This window comes from Mastigoproctus giganteus, chromosome 6 (assembly GCF_048544385.1).
Source record: "Mastigoproctus giganteus isolate SK-2022 chromosome 6, ASM4854438v1, whole genome shotgun sequence".
Lineage (NCBI taxonomy): Eukaryota > Metazoa > Arthropoda > Arachnida > Uropygi > Thelyphonidae > Mastigoproctus > Mastigoproctus giganteus.
Window position 1 is genome coordinate 86764238 of NC_143580.1, and position 21246 is coordinate 86785483.

The 21246-nt window shown below is 41.8% G+C and overlaps 1 protein-coding gene across 1 annotated transcript in view; it reads left to right on the forward strand.

The window, feature by feature from the left end:
* LOC150084454 (diacylglycerol kinase theta-like) overlaps positions 1 to 21246 on the forward strand; it is a 457615-nt gene that overhangs the window by 410486 nt on the left and 25883 nt on the right. Inside the window, exon 19 of the mRNA XM_090376240.1 lies at positions 20202 to 20393. Within this exon, the coding sequence (XP_090232366.1) occupies positions 20202 to 20393 (192 nt within the window). The remainder of the gene's footprint in view (positions 1 to 20201; positions 20394 to 21246) is intronic.

Here is a 21246-nt window from a genome sequence, read left to right on the forward strand (position 1 = left end):
GGGCCCCATGGCCCATTAACAGATAAGTTGTATACAGTCCAAAGTGAAACCATGATGGTAATTTTGGGTATAATCTTCCGACATTAGGCAGAAATTTCCTCATTATCTCGCCTTTTGTGGATTCTGAGCACCTGTCCTGCCAGACCTGTTGCAAGTGGTTGGTGAGATTTGTTTTCTTTGTTTTCGGGTTTCCTGTGGGGTCGATGGAGTGGCCTGGGAAGGTGCAGGGAAGCCCTTTTGCAAGATGCTGCATCATAGCACAACACACCACCTCAAGGTAAAGGGGGAGTGCTCCTGCCAGAACCTGCAGTGCATATGTACTCACAGTGCAGCAGGCCCGTGTAATGGCCCCTTGACGTGGGCACCTGTACTGGTGAGGGGACCTCCCAGTGATGCTGCTGGTTTTCTAGATTAGCATCCTCATCATCAGACATTTTCAATCCACTGCAGGATGAAGGCCTCTCCAGCAACTTTCCAGTTCCTTCTGTTTTGAGCACTGGCCATCCATTAACTACCCACAAATTCATGAATTTCATCTATCCATCTCCGCCTTTGTCTTCCAGGTTTTCTTCTAGCTCCTCTTGGGTACCATTCTGTTATTTTCTTAGTCCATCTGTCATCATGTCTCCGAGCTATGTGTCCTGCCCAAGACCATTTTAGTTCTTTAGTTTTGATAAGAATGTCCTTTACTTGAGTTTGTTGCCTAATCCACGTGTTTCTCTTCTTATCTAATAGTCTGATTCCCAATATAATTTGTTCCATTCTTCACTGTGTAGTTCTCAGCTTCTCTTCCATTCTTTTGGTGAGTGCCCAAGTTTCACTTCCATAAGTCATGGTGGGGAGTATACATTGGTTCATTATTTTACGTTTCAGACAAACTGGGATATTGCTCTTCGGTATGTGACTATATTTCCTGAATGCTATCCATACAAAATTTATTCTTCTCTTGACTTCCAGCCATTTATTATTATTACAGCTAATAACTTGTCCCAGATAAGTATTATGACTCCACCTTTTCAATTACTGCTCCTTCAATCATTATTTCCCTTTCTGTGGCATACTTGTTCATTTGGTGCCTCCATAGCCAGGCCCCTCGACGTGGGCACCTGTACGTGGTGAGGGGACCTCCCAGTGACGCTGCTGGACTTCCAGACTAGCATCACTGGGATCCAACGCCCACAGCCTAGGTTCCGGGCTTACATCAATGGAATCCGGCGTGTTTGCCGTGCGCTGCGACCCGTGGAAATTCGGAAAGGGGGATCCTGGTGGTTGAGGGGCCCAGCTTCAATACACCACTTTGGCCCCTGCTTCGACAAGACGGGTGGTCCTGGAAGGCCCGGCTAGGATCAATCGGCTAGTAGGTTCGCCTGCGAGGGTCAACCGTGTCAATGCCACGCCCCTACCCTCATGGTCCGAGGGACAGGATTCAGGCTGGCGGCGGTGCGGGTATAGTGTCTGGGTAGCCCTGGCGTCCCACTCCCGAGCGCATTTATTGCATGCCGGGTAGTGGGCGTCCCTTTGGGCTCCGTGGTGGGTGGGGAGCCCGGGCACTGAACAAATAAAAAACCTCTATGAATCCTGAGAAACTTACTCCTTCAGGGGCCCCAACCCGGTCCCTATCTGAAAATTTAGACACAGATACAGATAGCATTATTGCTAAAAAAAGGCAGCGAATGGAATTACCATCAGGGCCTGTTCCAAGGTTCCTAATTATACACTCCACCGGAGAAAAACCAATTGGTAAAATGTCACCCTTCTTCATACAGAAAGGGTTAGATGGGTTAGCAGGTTCACCCAAATCTGTTAAGAGGCTCCGTTCTGGAGACCTTTTAATTGAATCAAAAACTGACAGACAATCCGAGCAGCTACTCCGCGCAACATCGATCAGAGGAGTACCCGTTACTGTAACACCACATAGAACACTGAATTCATCGAGAGGTGTCATTTCAGAATGGGACCTTCTCGACGTAACCGAGGAGGAAATCTGCTTGGAACTGAAACCTCAAGGAGTTATAGCCGTCAAGAGAATTAGTGCGCGTAGGGATGGGAAACTTGTTAAAACCAGGAGTGTTATCCTGACTTTTAACTCTCCCAAACCTCCTGATGAAATTAAAGCTGGATATATCAACTGTCCAGTACGTCCATACATTCCGAACCCTTTACGGTGTTTTAAAATCTCAGAAGTATGGACATTCTCAAATGGCCTGCCGTGGAGTCCTTGCATGCGCCCGGTGCGGTGCAAAGGACCACGAAACAATGGCATGTTCAGCCACTAAACCCACCTGCATTAACTGTGAGGGAGAACATCCGGCCTATTCAAGGGCATGCCAGAGGTGGAAGGAAGAAAAAGAAATTCAACGGCTGAAGGCAGAGCTAAACATATCGTACCAGGAGGCAAGGAAAGCGGTGAAACCTCTAAACATCAACAAACCCACCTACGCCCAGAAGGTAGCAGGGAGGTGTTCCATTGGAACTCAGACGGACATGTCCATCCCTCCAAAAGAATCATTTACGCCCATCGCACGTTATCTCTTAAGCTCCCTAAAACCTGCACAGAAGGACCAATCAGCTGCCACTCCTATATCGGTACCTCTTAATGCTCCACAAGTAACAAAAGCAAAAGAAAAGAATAAGAAAGGGGAAGTAACACCTAGTACCCAGGAAAACATGGATATCGAGCAGAAGGAGGTACATGATGAGTCAGTTTTGGAACTCTTTGCGGAGGAGGAAATGGACACGGGACAGCGTCCATTCTTCCCCAAAAAAGATAAATCCAAGACTGACAAAATTAAGCCCTCAGCACCTCGGAAGCCGCCTGATGGACCCACCAAGTCCAAATAATGGCTAAATTCCTACAGTGGAATTGTCGTGGATTCCGGCAAAATATTGACGACATCAAGGCACTCCTGCAAAAGCACAAACCAGTTTGCTTTTGCATACAGGAGACTTATTTAAAGGCAAATGATGACCCCACCATGAATAACATTACCATCATTCGTAAGGATAGAATTGTGGATGGTCCTGCCCATGGAGGAGTTGCAATCCTCGTGAGCAACCAGATTCCCTTTCAGCCTTTGCAACTTACAACCAACGTAGAGGCTGTAGCAATTCGCCTTAAAGTGGGGTTTTTATTAACTGTTTGCTCTGTTTATTTACCACCTGGTATTGACATCCTCCAGAAAGACCTTGATGATCTCGTCACGCAATTGCCTCCCCCTTTATTATTTCTTGGGGACTGTAATGGACATAACACTCTGTGGGGTAGTACTAACATTAACGGAAGGGGACGAGTCATAGAGCGTATGCTCAATGACAATGACCTCTCCCTTCTCAATGTGGGAACACACACTTTCTTCCACATGCCTACCCGTACTTTTTCTGCCATTGATCTTTCTATCTGTTCCCCTTCCCTCCTTCCTTCAGCTATATGGGAGGTGGAAGAAAACCCATATGGAAGTGATCATTTCCCCGTGATCACCACCTTAACTAGTGGTAGACCGTGTCAGCCATTTAGTTTACCGCGGTGGAAGATTGATCAGGCTGACTGGAATGCCTTTCAACATCTGGCAAATCTTGACCTCGCTACAGTCAGTCGGGAACATATCAATGATGCAGTCAAGTACGTTACAGAAAGTATTGTCCAATCAGCTGCAATTGCAATCCCAAAAACATCCAGCCGGTTTCCACTATTTCCTAAACCTTGGTGGAATTCGGAGTGCACAACAGCAAAAAAGGCACAAAACAAAGCCTGGGGGATATTCCGTCGATATCCCACGACTGATAATCTAATATCCTTTAAACGTGCACGTGCAAAAGCACGTTATATCCAACGTCAGAGCCAAAGGAAATCTTGGATCCGTTTTACATCATCCATAACCCAGACTGCCAACTCAAAAGTAGTCTGGGACAAGATCCGGAAAATGAAGGGCAAATACCCACCGTGCCCTTCGGTGATTCTCGAGCACAATGGATGTCTAATTGCAGACCGAACTGCAGTTGTAAATACTCTAGGTGAAACATTTGCGAAAATATCTGCAACAACATCATTCCCTCCAGAGTTCTTGGCCTTGAAAGAAAAACGTGAGAAACATCCATTAAATTTCTCTTCAAAAGGGCTCGAACCATATAACAAGCCCTTTACACAGGAAGAGTTAAATGCAGCACTCTTTCTTACGCATGCAAGTGCTGTCGGGCCCGATGACATCCACTACGAAATGATAAAACATCTGTCACCACAGTCTAAAAATCACATTAATTTTATTTAACAGAATTTTTCTTGATAAACAATTTCCGGATTCCTGGCGGAAAGCAATCGTTCTTGCCTTCCCAAAACCAGGAAAGGATCCTAGATATCCAAGTAACTATCGGCCTATTGCTCTGACAAGCTGTTTGTGCAAGGTCCTGGAAAGAATGGTTAATGCCCGCCTTGTGTGGTATTTGGAAACAAATGACCTGCTTTCCAGGACTCAGTGCGGCTTCCGAAGAGACAGATCCACTTTGGATCATTTAATCCGACTTGAAACATACATTCGTGACTCTTTTATTAAATCCGAGCATCTGGTAGCAGTTTTCTTTGATATTGAAAAAGCGTACGACACAGCCTGGCGATTTGGAATATTAAAAGACCTCTACAACTTTGGTCTTAGGGGTAACCTTCCTCTCTTTATCAAAAACTTCCTTTCCAATCGCCATTTTCAAGTGCGTTTAGGATCTACTCTCTCGAGAGAGTTCTGTCAGGAAGAGGGAGTCCCACAAGGGTCCGTTCTAAGTGTCACGCTTTTTGCAATCAAAATAAACTCTATCACGGAACAACTTCCGCCCACAATAAACAATGCCCTCTATGTTGACGACTTTACTATATTTTGTCACTCATGCAATATGAGGGTCATTGAAAGGCAACTGCAGAAAGCCATTGACCACCTTACATCTTGGTCATTGGCTAACGGGTTCAGATTTTCATCACAGAAGACCGTTTGTGTACACTTCTGTCGCAAACATAATCTTCATCCTGAACCGGATTTAAGGCTTGGGCAAAACAACATCCCAGTCGTAGCAGAAGTCAAATTCCTTGGACTTATCTTCGACAAAAAGCTGACATTTGTTCAACATATTCGTCAGCTTAGGACAAGGTGTGTTAAAGGGCTTAACATCCTTCGTGCCCTTTCGTCAACATCATGGGGCGCAGATCGCTCTACTCTTCTTCGTCTTTACCGAGCCCTTGTCCATTCTAAACTCGATTATGGGTCCCAGGTATATGGATCTGCTAGAGATAGTGCACTTCGGTGGTTAAATCCAGTTCACTATCAGGCCATTCGGATAGCCACAGGAGCATTTCGCACATCTCCAGTCCAAAGCCTTTACGTCGAAGCAAATGAACCATCCCTATCTTTTCGACGTAAGCAGTTGTCTTTACATTACACCTTTAAATTGAAAGCCCTGCCTGATCATCCCACATGGACATCAGTTTTTGAGCCACGTTGGGAAAATCTCTATAACACCCGTCGGACTGCCAACAGACCTTTTGGTATTCGGATGCAAGGGCTATTAAATGAACTAAACGTGACGGTAAACAATGTTGCCCAGTCACCAAGGCAACTCCTTCCACCCTGGTATGCACATTTGCCAATGTGCGACTTCTCCCTCAAGATCATGGAGAAGGCTAATACACCGGCGGCCGTCTATCAGCAACTCTTCGCATCGCATAGAGAGCAGTACTCTGACTTTCTGCCAGTCTATACAGATGGCTCAAAGTCAGAATCTTATGTGGGATCTGCTGTTGTATTTCCTCAGAAGACATTATCATTCAAGATCCCACAAGAAGCTAGCATTTATACTGCAGAGTTGCATGCAATTGAAATAGCCCTTGAGTTCATTATAAATAGCGATTACCAAAGGTACATGGTTTACTGTGATTCATTGAGCGTATTACAGGCTCTAGTGTCGATGAGGTACAACTCTCATCCGGTCCTGTCACGGATCCGGCAGATGCTATGTTCTGCCTTTGAATCAGAATTTGACATTCGCTTCTGCTGGATCCCAAGCCACATTGGGATCCGGGGAAATGAATTAGCTGATACTGCTGCCAAATCAGCCATTTCCCTGGATAGTCATTGCCTGTCAGTCCCCTATACAGACTACAGGCAAATAATACGATGTAAATTATACTCCCAATGGCAAGACTCTTGGCACGGACAGACCGCGAATAAACTACAGCGTATTAAGCCTGTAATCATGCAATGGCAGTCCAGTGTACGCAGGGTCCGAAAAGAGGAAGTTGTACTTGCTCGGCTCCGCATAGGTCATAGCCATCTAACACACTCCTTTTTGCTGAGGGCGGATGGCCCACCTATGTGTGAGACGTGTAACGTCATTTTAACTATCTCTCACGTTTTTATTGAATGTCCTGTTTTTAGACAATCTTTTTCTAGCAGTTTTAGTAATCTGGCTGAACCCTTTACACTCGGTCAGATTTTAGGTGACGGAGACAACATGTCTGACGTTTTTAATTTTTTACAGTCGATCAATTTATACACAAAGATTTAAGTTTATATTTTATACCTTTTATATAACCTTTAACCACTGTATCATTTTTACCTTTTTGACACGGTAGCCTGTTCTAAGGCTGACCAATATTTTTGTATTAGTTTTATTTTTTGATTTGGCGCATTATGGCCATAGCTGCCAATGCGCCATTAAAAACCAAACCAAACAAACAAACAAACAAACCATAGCCAGGTGGGAAGGAGCAGCAGTGCGTAGCACACGTTTCTTGATTAGACCGGGGTTCGAGCCCGTCACCACCAAATACAGAAGATGCGGAAAGGTCAGGGAATGACCACCGCATTTCCAGGAGCAATATGGCCTTAGTTGCTAATGCTCCTAAAAACCAAACAAAAACAAAAAAAAAAAAACAAAAAACTTGTTCATCATTACTTTTGTTTTAGCCATATTCATCTTTAGTCCAAAATCCTTACCAACTGTGCATAACTGATTAAGATTTTCCTCTAATTCTTTGGGATCATGGCTTATGACCACAATGTCATCTGCAAAATCTTAAAGGGTTTAGGTACTCTCTGTTCACATTGACTCCTTTCTGCGACCAGTCTAATCTTCTGAAAGCTTCCTCAAGGGCAGCAGTAAACAGCTTTGGAAATATTGTGTCTCCTTGTCGAACTCCTTTCTCGATTTTAAATTTCCTACTGTCTTTGTCTAGTCTAATAAAGGAGGTAGCATTCTCATATATTTTTTTCAAAATCATAATATGTGGGGTATCTATGCCTTGTCTTTCCAGTGTCCGAAACATTGCCTTATGCTGTATGGAGTCAATTGCCTTTTCATAATCCACAAATGCCAGGCATAATGGTGTTTATATTTATTTGCTTTCTCCATTAGCTGTGATATTACGTGAAGGTAATCCATAATTGAGAATCCTATCCTAAAGCCAGCTTGCTCTTTCGGTTGATTCTCATCAAGTATTCTTTCTAATCTGTTAGTAATTACCCTTGTGAACAACTTGTAGATGTGGGATAACAAGCTAATTGGTCTATAATTTCCAATTTCTAATTTATCTCCTTTCTTATGCAGCAAAACTATGATTGCATTATTCCACTGCTTAGGCATCACACCTTTTCTAATGCCCTTTGTGAAGAGCCTTGCCAGTTTTTGTGTTATGTCTCTTCCTCCCAATTTTAACAACTCTACAGTAACTTCATCTTCCCCGGGGGCTTTCTGATTCTTCATTTTCTTCAATGCATGTTCTACCTCATCAGGAAGAATATCGGGTATGTCATATGTGTTGCTACTTTGCAATCCATCTTCCCCACTGCTGGCATCATTCCCTTGTTTCTCGTATAATTCTCTATAGTAGTCTTCTGCTATTTGAATTATGCCTTCTCTGCTGTTTATAAGTACACCATCGCTATTCTTCAGTTTCAGTATCATTTGTCTTTCTGTATTACTGCTCATGGCTGCTGATTTAAATCCTTTGTTTTCCCTTAATGCTTGTTCTACTTTTCTTGTGTTAAATCTTCTTATGTCCTCTCTGCGTCTCTTTCCAATGGCTTTGCATAACTCAGTATACTCAATTTTTTCCTTGTCAGTGTTTATCTTGCTCTTCATTTGTCGCCTTCGGTTCATCATAACAAGTGTTTCTTGACTAATTTTTTCTTCTTTGGGTTTCTTTTTCCCTATAGGTTTCTTGGGCTTTATCACTTTCAGAAATTTTTAATATTCCTTTTCAATATCTTGGTCCTGAGCAGTCTACAGAAGCTCAGACTTGTTCTTAAGAAATCCAAAAACTGAAAACAGAGCTGAATATTTCCTACCCAGAGGCCAGAAAATGTATCCAACCAATAAATAGTGGGAAACCTTCATATGCCCAGAAGGTTTCTGCTAATTGCACTATCGGTACACAAACTGAGATGACTATACCACCAAGAGAGTCATTCACTCCGATTGCACACTATTTATTGAGTTCACAAAAGCCCACCAAAAAAACACAATCAGCTGCCACTCCTATATCCATACCTCCTAGTGCTGCACCACTACCAAAACCAAGTGGTAAATAAAAGCTAAAAAGTTCGGAAGAGTCACCCGTAATACCAGCAACAATGGATGTAGAGAATAAGGAGGTGCTGGATGAATTAGTCTTGGAACTCTTTGAGGAAGAAGAAATGAACACGGGACAGCGTCCACACTTCCCCAAAAAAGATAAATCCAAGACTGACAAAAGTAAGCCCTCAGCACCTCGGAAGCCGCCTGATGGACCCACCAAGCCAAAATAATGGCTAAATTCCTACAATGGAATTGTCGTGGATTCTGGCAAAATACTGATGACATCAAAGCTCTCCTGCAAAAGCACAAGCCAGTTTGCTTTTGCTTTCAGGAGACTTAACTAAAGGCAAATGATGACCCCCACCATGCATAACATCACAATTTTTCGTAAGGACAGAATTTCGGATGGTCCTGCTCATGGTGGAGTGGCTATCCTTGTAGGTAACCAGACCCCAGTTCAGGCCTTGCTACTTACAACCAGCATAGAGGCTGTTGTAATTCACCTTACAGTGGGATTTCTATTAACCGTCTGTTCAATTTATTTGCCACCTGGGACTGACATCTCCCAGGAAGACCTTGATGATCTTGTAACACAGTTGCCTCCCCTTTCTTACTTTTAGGGGATTTTAATGGACATAACACCCTGTGGGGTAGTGCTAGCAATAATGGAAGGGGACGAGTCATAGAGCATATGCTAAATGACAATGACCTCTCCCTTCTAAATGTGGGAACCAACACATTCTTCCACATGCCTACCCATACACTTTCTGCCATTGATCTTTCTATCTGCTCCCCCTCTCTACTCCCTTCACTGACTTGGGAAGTGGAGGAGAACTCATATGCAAGTGATCACTTCCCTGTGATAACCTGCTTATACAGTGGGAGACAGTGTCTTCCCTTCAGGTTACCACGGTGGAAGACTGGTCAGGCTGACTGGAATGCCTTCCAACATCAGGAAAATTTTGACCTTAATGCAGTCAGTCAGGAGCCTATCAATGATGCAGTCACGTACATCACAGAAAATATCGTCCATGCAGCTGCCAATACCATAACGAAAACATCTGCCCGGTTTCCACCTTTTCCCAAGCCATGGTGGAATTCACAATGCACAACAGCAAAAAAGGCTCAAAACAAAGCTTGGGGGATATTCCGCCAATATCCTACCACTGTTAATCTAATAGCCTTCAAACGTGCACGAGTCAAAGCATGCTACATTCGCCGTCAGAGTCAAAAGGAATCACGGATCCATTTTACTTCATCTATTAACCAGTCTACCAACACTAAGATAGTCTGGGATAAAATCCGAAAAATGAAGGGAAAATATACATCCCACCCCTCATCGATCCTAGACTATGATGGATGCACTATTGCAGAGCCCACTGCAATAGCCAATGCTCTTGGGGAAACATTTTCAAACATATCTAGGATATCATCCTATTCCCCAGAGTTCCTGGTCCTGAAACATAAAAGAGAAAAAGAGGCACTAAATTTCACACTGAAAGGCCTTTTTCCCTACAATGTGCCTTTCACTCTGCAGGAACTAAAAAGAGTTCTCTATTTTTTTTTTTTGGCTGATGCTGCATAAGCTTGCTTTCTTGCATCAAATGCCTCTACTAATGCTAATGCTAATCATTCCAAGGCAAGTGCTGTTGGACCAGATGGCATCCATTATGAAAAGCTTAAACATCTCTCACTAACATCTATGGATCGCCTGCTTGTTCTGTATAACAGAATCTATATAAAAGAGCAATTTCCGGATTCCTGGCACATGGCACTTGTGCTTTCCTTTGCGAAGCCAGGAAATGATCCTGAACTCCCTACTAATTACCATCCTATAGCTCTGACGTGCTGTCTGTGCAAAATCCTGGAGAGAATGGTTAATTTTTGGTTAATGTGGTATTTAGAATTGAATGATCTTCTCTCCAGCATCCAGTGTGGCTTCCGAAAAAACAGATCAACTCTTGATAACTTAATTAGACTGGAAACATCCAGCTGGGATGCTTTCCTAAGACGCAAACATTTGGTGTCAGTGTTCTTTGACATGGAGAAGGCATATGACACAACTTGGAGATTTGGCATCTTAAAAGATTTGCATAGCCTTGGCCTTAGAGGGAATCTCCCCATTTTTATTAAAAACTTTTTAGCCAATCAATCTTTCAAAGTTCATGTGGGATCCTCACTCTCTCGTTCCTTCAGCCAAGAGGAGGGAGTACCACAAGGATCAGTATTAAATGTCACACTTTTTGCCATCAAAGTAAATTCCATCACAGAACAACTTCCTCCAAGTGTAAACAGTGCCTTCTATGTTGATGACTTTAGCATATTTTGTCAGTCATGCAACATGAGGGTTATTGAAAGACAACTGCAAAAAGCCACTGATTGCCTTAATTCCTGGCCACTTCAGGTTCTCGCCGGAGAAGACCATTTGTGTACACTTTTGTTGTAAGTGTAATCTTCATCCTGAACCTGAATTAAGGCTCGGACAAAATGCTATTCCAGTAGTGTCAGACACAAAATTCTTGGGACTTGTGTTTGATAAAAAGTTGACCTTTCTAGAACATATTCGTCAACTTCATACAAAGTGCATGAGGGGACTAAATATTCTTCGCTCTCTCTCTCTCCTCTACACGTTGGGGAGCAGACAGGTGCACCCTACTACATATTTATCTTGCACTTGTACGATCCAAATTAGACTACGGGGCCCATGTATACTCCTCAGCCAGAGACAGTGTCCTTTGATGGCTGGACCCTGTCCACCATCAGGCTATCTGTATCGCTACTGGAGCATTTCAAACATCTCCTATCCAGAGCTTATACATCGAAGCAAACAAACCACCGTTATCCCTTCGATGTAAGCAGTTGTCTTTAAACTATGCTTTAAAATTGAAATCCCTGCCAGACCATCCTACGTGGACATCTGTTTTTGAGCCACGTTGGGAAAACTTGTTCAATATCCATCAGACTGCCAACCGGCCTTTTTGGTATTCATGTCCAAGAGCTGCTTAGAGAGTTTAACATCATTGTAGACAAGGTTGCACAAACACCAAAAGAAACTCTTCCACCCTGGCATGCTCATACCCCATCATGTGACTTTTCCCTTAAAAAAAATGGGTAAAGTCTGAGACTCCATAATCTGTCTACCAGCAGCTCTATTCTGCACACCGAGCTGAGCACTCCGACTTCCTGCCAGTTTACACAGACAGTTCGAAGTCTGAATCGTGCATAGGATCTGCTGTTGTCTTTCCGGACACTATAATATCTCAGCAGATTCTTTCTGAATCCAGCATATACACTGCAGAGCTGCATGCTATAGAGTTAGCCTTGGATCACATTTGAACTTGTCAATGCTAAAGGTCAATATTATATTCCGATTCTTTGAGTGTATTACAGGCTTTATTATCTTTGAGACACAACTCTCATCCAGTTCTCTGTCGGGTTCAGCAGAAGATACATTCTCTTCATGAATACAAGTTTGATATCCGCTTCTCCTGGATTCCTAGCCACATTGGGATAAGGGGAAATGATTTGGCTGACACTGCAGACAAATCAGCAGCTCCCACTAATAATTATTGCCAGTCAGTCCCCTATACAGACTACAGGCAAATAATACGCAACAAGATATATTCCCAATGGCAAGAACTATGGCATAGAGAGAGAGAACAAATAAATTATACCAGATAAAGCCTGTAATAGAAACATGGCAGTCCAGTCTGCACAGGAATCGGAGCGAGGAAGTTGTTCTTGCTCAACTCCGCATAGGACATAGTCATCTGACACATTCATTTCTGCTGAAGGCAGATGACCCTCCTATGTGTGAGTCTTGTGACACCATTTTATCAATAAAGCATATTTTAATAGATTGCGTTAATTTTACCCATGTTCGCAATATATATTTTACCGCTTTTACTCATCCGACTGAGCCTTATATACTCAGTCAGATTTTATCAGACAACGACCACGTGTCAGCAGTTTTTAAGTTTTTACAAGCTATTAATATATATGCACATATATAAATTGGATAATTTACCTTTAAACTTATACTGCCTTATATATATATATATATAAATAACAATTTGATGAGGTAACCTTTTTAAAGGTTACCAGAATTTACCTTTGTTGATATTTTAATCTTTTCTTGGCGCAGTATAACCATAGTCGTTTTTGCACCAATAAAATCAAAATCAATCAATCAACCCATGTAATGGAGAGGAGTATTGTCCACTTGATGGTGTCTAGTGTCCGTGTATTAACTGCAGTAGTTGCTTTCCGGAACCAGACAGGTGACTCATAAGTTATGGCTGGTATAAATGTCATTTTGTAATACAGTCTCAAGGTATGCCTCTTGTGTCCCCAGGCGCCTCCGTAGCCAGGTGGGAAGGAGCAGCAGTGTGTAGCACACGCTTCTTGATTAGACCGGGGTTCGAGCCCGTCACCACCAAATACGGAGGATGCGGAAAGGTCAGGGAATGACCACCGCATATCCCGGAGCAATATGGCCTTAGTTGCTAATGCTCCTAAAAACCAAATAACAAAATAACTTGTGTCCCCAATCCCTTTTAGCTGTCTTGGCGATGAGGGCAGAATATCTCCTGATTTTCTTCCAGATATGTTTCAGGTGTGGGTTGAAAGATTGGTTCCTGTCCAGTATGACTTCTAGGTATTTCATCTCACTGAATAGTAATTTTCGGTGGTCTACAGAGATTTAATGTTCCTTTTAGTAGTATTAAGGAGGTTTTCCCTGGTGAGACCTTAAGAAAATGGATCTTCGTCCAGTGTTGCAGAATTTGAATTGCTTGGTTTGCCCGGATTGAAGTCGGTTGTTTGCGGCAACAGTAAGTATCAGGTCATCTGCGAATGCCTGGGAGCAGACCTCCCCTAGGTCGAAGGCCAGAAACTGACCAGGCCTGTTTCAGTCCCCAGTCAGCTTTGCAAAAGCGGTTAAGCATCTGTTTGGCTATTGGTATTCTATAGAGAGATCAGTTGATTTGGAAGGTAATCACTCTAGTGAGGTGTGGTCCAGGAGTCTTGGACTGTCCAGCCGGTGATGTGTCCTGAGGTTTCCATTGGCAAGGGTGACGTCAATTGTTGCTTCCCACAGAGTGTTACAAAACATAGATAGGTGATGATGCCTGTTTAAGACTGTCAGGAGAGAATTTGCCAGGAACTCCTTGAGATGCTGCCCATTTCTGGTGCTACTTCTGTCCAGCGTGTGGCTGTGCTAAGCCGGGGAGCGGCAGTTTACATCCACCCCCAACCAAGATCTGTTGGTTTAGGAGAGTGCCCAACACAACCTAGAGGTATCTCATGGCAAATGTTATTTCTTCCCCTGGCCTACAATACAAGGCAATCACGTAGAAGGATCCGAGGAGTGATATTATATGAGCACAAGCAGCCCAGCCCATACAGAGTGGTGTGATACAAATGGCACTAATGGCCGGATTGCAGATCACTATGGTCACTTTTGGGGTTTCATTCTCAGCCTGTATAATTTTATATGCCATTGGATAGCCCCTTAGTTGTTTGGAGTGGGTGTAGGGCTCCTGTAGCAAGAGAATGTCGGCATTTTCCTCATCTGCTATTTTTCTGAGTTGTTCAGATACTGCTCTGGCATAGTGTGCATTTTGTTGTAGTATTAACAGCTTGGTTGTATTGAACTTTTTAGATTGCATCACCATAATCAGGCCTCATTTGGTATAAACTCTTTATCTTGTTGTACGTCAGGTATTTTGGGCCCTGATAGAATGGGTGTGATCAAGCTTTGAGGATTTACAATTCACACAAACCAGTTCTTGCTCCTTGTTTGGACAACTGTTGTAATCATGCCCTTTGCTAAAGCAGTGCCCACAAGTTGATGTGATCTGAGTGTATATATGGGAGGTGTGGCCATACCTGCAGCATTTATAGCATTTTGGCACAGCCACATGCTCCCTGAACCTGTGGCTACCCCACTCAATATAGAACCTCGTCGATATTGAGTGCGGATTATGTTTTAGAATCTGCCAAGTGGCAGGAGCCAGTTCAACTATCCAGTTGTTTTCTCCAGACTTTGACTTTTTTGAATATCTTGGATTCACAAGATTTGTCACGTCTTGATTTATCCCTTGTAGGTTACCTGTTATGACTTCCCTCGCAAGTTGGGTGGGTGTCACATCTTTATTGACATCGAAAATTAAGATTGATGGCCCTCTTCTCTTGGGTGGCTCGGCAGTGATACCCAGCATGACTATCTTGGGGTTTTCCATGATATTCTTAATATTTTCCCTTGACTCTGATTCTATTATAATCCCTACATTTCTCATCTTTTGAATTGCTTTTATCTTTGTTGTCTTTCATCCTTCAGTTCATTATGGTGGTTTTAAAATCTTCACTTGTTTGTTCTCATCTCTGCTGGTCTGAGGACTACAAGGTTTGGTGTTCTAAGCAGTAGTTGCTTTCTAGGTTGCAGGGCCTTTGGGTTTGACTCTTTGTTATTTGGATTCCTCAGCACTTGTGCGTATGTGGGAGCATGCTGTGGCATTTAATTCATCCCGCATTCTAAGTATGCCTCCAGTTTCACCAATGCCTTTTCCCTTGCCAGGTCGGTTTGGAGGAGGAAGATGATGTCCAGTTTTGTCCAGAGGGACACTATCTGTTCCCTGAGGCCAGTTGTGACCTTATTTGTTTGACATTTGAATAGATCTTCCAGGGCACTTCTCATTATCTGGGACTTTTCCAGAATAGTACCCTCACAGAGAGTCAGGTCCAGGGGTTTGTCCTGTTGTTTTAGTCCTCACTTTGGTAGGGTTGCATGCTGTTTCCATCCTGTGCATCCCTGAATCCAGTTTGGCTCCTAGTCTCTCTATTGGACTTCAGAACTGTAATTTTCTTGTTCTTTTTTTTTTTTCTGAACAATTGGTGTATCTTACACCTTGTTGATAACTTTCTCTTGGTCCGGCTGCTGTCACTCATTTGGCTCGGCCATGGTTTCAGTCTGTTTATCACTCATTGTCAATATAGATGGTAGTTTCCACACAGTGCACAGAATTTCAGATTACCAAGGGCAGTTTGGATAATTGAAGTTTTCAACCCAGTGCGTTGAGAGCAGTGAAATTTGATGCTGAAGGACGCCAACCACGAGTCCGTGTCTTAATTTGGTGCCTGTCAACAGGCTGGCAAAGTTTTCAGCTGACCCCCACAGATCATGTGGAAAGGGAAATGCCCAAGAGAAAAAGTGCCCTCAGAGGGACTGGACTAATTTCCTCTTTGGTTTTTGTGGGTGCAGCAAACATTGGAGAGGTTTGTTTTGCAGTTTATCCAACAGGAAGCAAGTTGGTGCTCAACCATTTTAAGTTTATGGCAGAGGGAGGGAAAGCACTAAAGTCATGATAATTCAGTTATTATCACAATTTTTTGGCACAAAGTGTAGTGGGATGATGGAATACGGTGAGATGCAGGAAGTGGTAGCGTGAGGGCAACTACTGCCGGAGGCACTATAGTGTGACCAAGTAATGCTCGCTAAGGGAGGCTTAAGCAGCAAGTAACCAGCAATGATTGTACTCACACAGGGAATCACTCTCCACAGTCAGTAGTGCAGTTCAACTGTGGTAGCAACAGAAATATGTGTTTGCCACACTTTCCAATTCTAGAACAATGCCAAAGTGGGATGACACATGGTTACTAGTGTTGAATATGAACGAGTTGAAATGCGCAAAAAAGGCTCAGTAAAACAAGGAATTGATCTCACCACTGAGTTCCTCATCCTTAAAAACTTTTGAAAAGCACTATTTTAGACTGTAAATTGCTCAGAAATTCACGGAACGATTTGCAGCACATGTTATCAAGAAGGCAGCCATTTTGGCGATTGTCTGGTGGGGTGTTAGCAGGGCTTGAGAGATAGCATAAGATATTGTCAGCTGCCATAAATGCAGGTATCTCATTCATTAGCAGTAGAAATATCGCTGAAGAAGGTTAGGGAAGCAAACTCTTTTAACTCTTAGCATTAGCATTAGTAGAGGCATTTGATGCAAGAAAGCAAGCTTATGCAGCATCAGCCAAAAATAAATAAATAAATAAAAAATAACCACTTCCACTTCACCCCTCTGTTCATTCGAAATACCTGTCCAGCTCAGCTTTAAACTTATTTAGGCTATCAACTTCCACGACAAGGGATGGAAGTCTATTCCACCAACCAACCACCCGCTGGCTAAAGGCAAATTTCCTCACGTTTATCCTACATCTGTCTTTTCTCAATTTGAATTTATGCCCTCTCAGGTGATTATTCTGAGCAAGAGGAAGAATCCCATCAGCATTGAGCATGCTCAAACCATTCAAGGCTTTATACACCTCTATCAGATCACCTCGCCAGTGCCTAGTCTCCAGACACTGTAATTTGCAAAACTTAAGCCTTTCTTCGTAAGAGCACCCCTTTGTTCCATTCACTAATCTTGTTGCCCTTCTCTGTACTCGTTCCAGAATCTCTACATCCTTCTTGAAATGAGGCCTCCAGACCTGTATACAGTACTCTAGGTGTGGTCTGACCATTGCCTTATACAATGAAATAATCACCTCCTTATCCCTGCTAGAAAAATTCCTATATATCATTGACAATACACCATGAGCTACTCTTGCAGCCCGTCTGCACTGCTCAGAAAACTTCATATCTGCCTGCACAACCACCCCCAGGTCCCTTTCATTCTCTACCACTGTCAGTGTAGTACCACAGAGTTGATACGTTGCTCTGGGGTTGCTGTTTCCCATATGTAGTACTTTACATTTGTCAATTAAACTTCATTTGCCACCTCTCAGCCCATCTGCTCAACCTTTCCAGACCTGTTGCAGTAGCATAGTGTCAGTAATGTCCTTGACAACCCTGCCAACCTTCGTATCGTCTGCAAATTTGGACATCAAGCTTGATATACCATCATCAATATCATTTATAAATACAGAAAACAATAATGGACCCAATACCGAACCCTGAGGGACTCCACTAATAACATTAGTCCACGATGAGCAGTGTCCATTGATTATCACTCTCTGTCTTCTCCCCCTCAACCACCCCTTTATCCATAGCAGCAATTTGCCTCCAATGCCACACTGCTCCAATTTGTGCAGCAGTCTTCCATGTGCAACAGTATCAAAAGCCTTTCTAAGATCCAAGTATATAATATCAAAGTTATTCCCTGCATCCAGTTCTTTTGTGACTGCATCATAGTATCCAATCAAATTGGTCAGGCAAGACTTCCCCTTAACAAAACCATGCTGTGTCCGAGCTATGACTGAAGTCTTGTCTAGATGATCCTGCAGTGCTACTTTAACCAGTGCCTCCATTAATTTTCCAGGAACAGAAGTTAAACTCAGGTCTATAATTATTTGTGTCGCCATTTGATCCTCCTTTGTGAATTGGGGTTACATTTGAACATCTCCAGTCCATGAGTACTTCCCCTGAGTCCAAGGAAGCTCTCATAATTCTGGCTAAGGGTTTGCTTACTTCCTTTGCTGCTTCCTTTAATATAACTGGATAGATCCCATCCACCCCAGGTGCCTTTCTTGTATTTATCTTCAACAATTTCTCCTCCACTTTACTCTCAGTTATTACAAGATTCTCTAGCTTACTGCCAGAGTTGACTACACCTCTGGCATTCCCCTCGCTGAATAACTTCTCATGTGTGAATGTCGATGCAAAATATTCATTCAGTTTGTTAGCTACCTGAGCAGGATCATCAACAGTTTACCCATCGATATCAAGTGGACCAATCTGATTCATCCCCTTCCTTCTAGAGTTTACATAAGTAAAGAACTCTTTGCTGTTTTTCTTTGCATCCCTTGCCAAAGATTTCTCATAATCTGCCTTCGTCTGCCTAACCTCCTTTGTAACTTGGTTACAGATCAACTTGTATCTATCATAGGCCTCTGTGTCACGTGTTTATTTGTGTGTATCCCATGCATTTTTCTTCTCTGCCATATGTCTCATTAGTTCATCTGACATCCACTTAGGCCTAAACCTTGAACAATATTTCTTAGTTGGTATGTAAAGCCTAGTAGCTTCCAAGATAAGTTCTTTGAATGCTTCCCATTTTGAATTTGCTGTTGGTAACATCATCAGTTGGTCCCACTGTATAGAATTTAAATAGTGTCTCAGTCCATCGTAGTCGCCTTTACGAAAGCAATAACTGAATGCAAATGAAAGCAAAGACTGAGTATAAGAAAGCCATGGCTAAGAGAGCTAAGAAAGAGACAAGGAATTTTTCATGTATGTTAATACAAAGAAGAAGAAAATTAATCAGAATCAGAAAATGAGTGATTCATGCTATTTAAATTAAAAAAACATTACTGTACAGGTAAGACATAGCCACAATTTCTATGTAGCATTGAGTAAACTTAAGTTTTACTAACAAAGTGTGTCAATCTCATATTTTGGAGGTGCTTCACCTTGAGGTGCCATGATATTGTGCTCTGTGCTTTAAATTAAAAGCACTGCTCCGTTAGAGAAGATTGGCACATGATAGCCTTAGATGCTGATGCGCTATTAAACTTCCAATAACCAACCAACCATTAGAGAAGAATAGTGCTATTTATTTAATTATGTCATTCCCCATACCAAGGTTTTGGCTGTTTTTGGGGTTCATTTGTATGGAAGTAATCACTGAGTAAATATCCTAACTTCCTAGTGATATTATTATTATTTTTTTTTTGTTTAAATCGTAAAAGATTGTGAGTTTATAGATTTTTCATCTGGAATCCCAAAAAAAGTCAAAACAATGGCAGGAAAGGAATAACAATGCTATTTAAATTGAATAGCATTTCTTGAGGCAAAGTAATGTTTTATAGCTCCTATAGCATGAAGCTCAAAGAATTTAGGGCTTTTAGAACTTCTGCACCATTAAGAATTTCATATATAATGATTATTTTTCATTACTGATTTGTCAGCTCATTCAGTCACAGTGCCTACTTGCTCACCTGTGAGACTCCCTAAAAAGGTCAAAACTGTGGTGAGAGCTGTCAGTTGAAAGACAGACTGAGATTTTGAGGTTTGTAGAGTTTGGCCTCCATTGTTTGCTCTCTCTCTCTCTCTCTCTCTCTCTCTCTCAAGTATTTACTAATCAGAGTTCTATTTTGAGGTTTTATTCCAAAATTAAAACAACAGTATGGGGAATAGGAATAGCTTACATTTTACATAAATAACAATATATTTATATTTTTCTATTGGAGCAGTGCTTTTTATTTAAAGTGCACAGAGCAGTAGACAACTTGTGGTTGAGTGCTTCCACAATGTGAGATTAATGCACTTAGTAGTAAACTTAGTTTACTCAATGATAGATATAAACTGATGCTACCTGATGCTAAACTGATGCTATTTAGGGCAAAAAAGCCATAAGGCTTTTTTGCCCTAAATTTGTTGCGTAAGGAATTTCTTCATATGCAAATTCATAATATGCATGAAATGGATAAAATTCAGAATAATGTGTGCAGCACTTTGCTTAAACATTACTACCATGTATCTGTTATCATTCAGTTATGAACCTTTTGTATTGCTGTTAAAAATTGATTGTCATAATACCTAATACAAAAAAAAAAATTTCCACTGATAAGAAATATAACTGAAATCAAGTTTATTATTAAACTGAACAGATCATTTGAAGTGGTCCCATTTTGTTTAATTTGATTAACAGGTGGACTGTTGTTTTCCATACCGATGATAAACCAGAAGAAAAGGGATTTTTCACTAATAGCTCTGGCTCAACATCTGAAGATAATACTGCCATCTTTGTTATGAACAATTATTTTGGAATTGGAATTGATGCAGATTTGTGCCTAGATTTTCATAATGCCAGGGAAGAGAATCCTAATAAGTTTAATAGCAGGTGAGCATTATGTAAATACTTGAATGAGAATTACATTATGTAAATACCTGAATCAAAATAACCTTACTGGTTATGCCAGAATATATAGGTCTGTTTCCATTAAAGGTTATATATTTCATTTTCATTTCATTGAGTTAGAGAAGGATATTACATGGATATTCTACTGCTATGTAAATTTCAAGAAACCACACTTTACCACATGAATATTGTTTTAATTAGCATATTTGTGCAAAAAGGATAAAATAAATAGTTATAAATAAATAAATAAATAAATAAATGCCCTAATCGGTTAAAATATCCAAATTAAAAAGCCGTGACATTTCTGAATTCCATATTGAACTCTGCCTTCAGGACAGGGTTTTTGGGTTATGAAGTTAGATAATTAATGAGATCACAGCTGACATATAGCAGTTATAGAAAGAATGTTGCTGTTATTTGAAACACACACACACACAAAATTTGTATTTTTCCACCAAAGAAGTCTTTTCTATTTTTATTTACGTCCTTTGCCAAGGACTTTTTATAATCTGCATTGGCATGTCTAAGCTCCTTTGTGACTTTATTATTATTATTATTAGCCATATGGTACAAGGAAGCCTGAGGCTTATGCTGCACCAGCCAAAAAAAAAAAAAAAAATCTCGAGTTACCCCCTGTGTGTGTGTGTGTGTGTGTGTGTGAGAGAGAGAGAGAGAGAGAGAGAGAGAGAGAGAGAGAGAGAGAGAGAAGTAGAAGGCATCACCAAGAAAGAGAAGAATGATGATATCCAGCAGCTCAGGACCCTGGGTTTGCCAAGCCCATACTCACCAGATGTGAGCCCCCAGGGTTGCAAACCAGTTTATGTAAAGTGGCCAG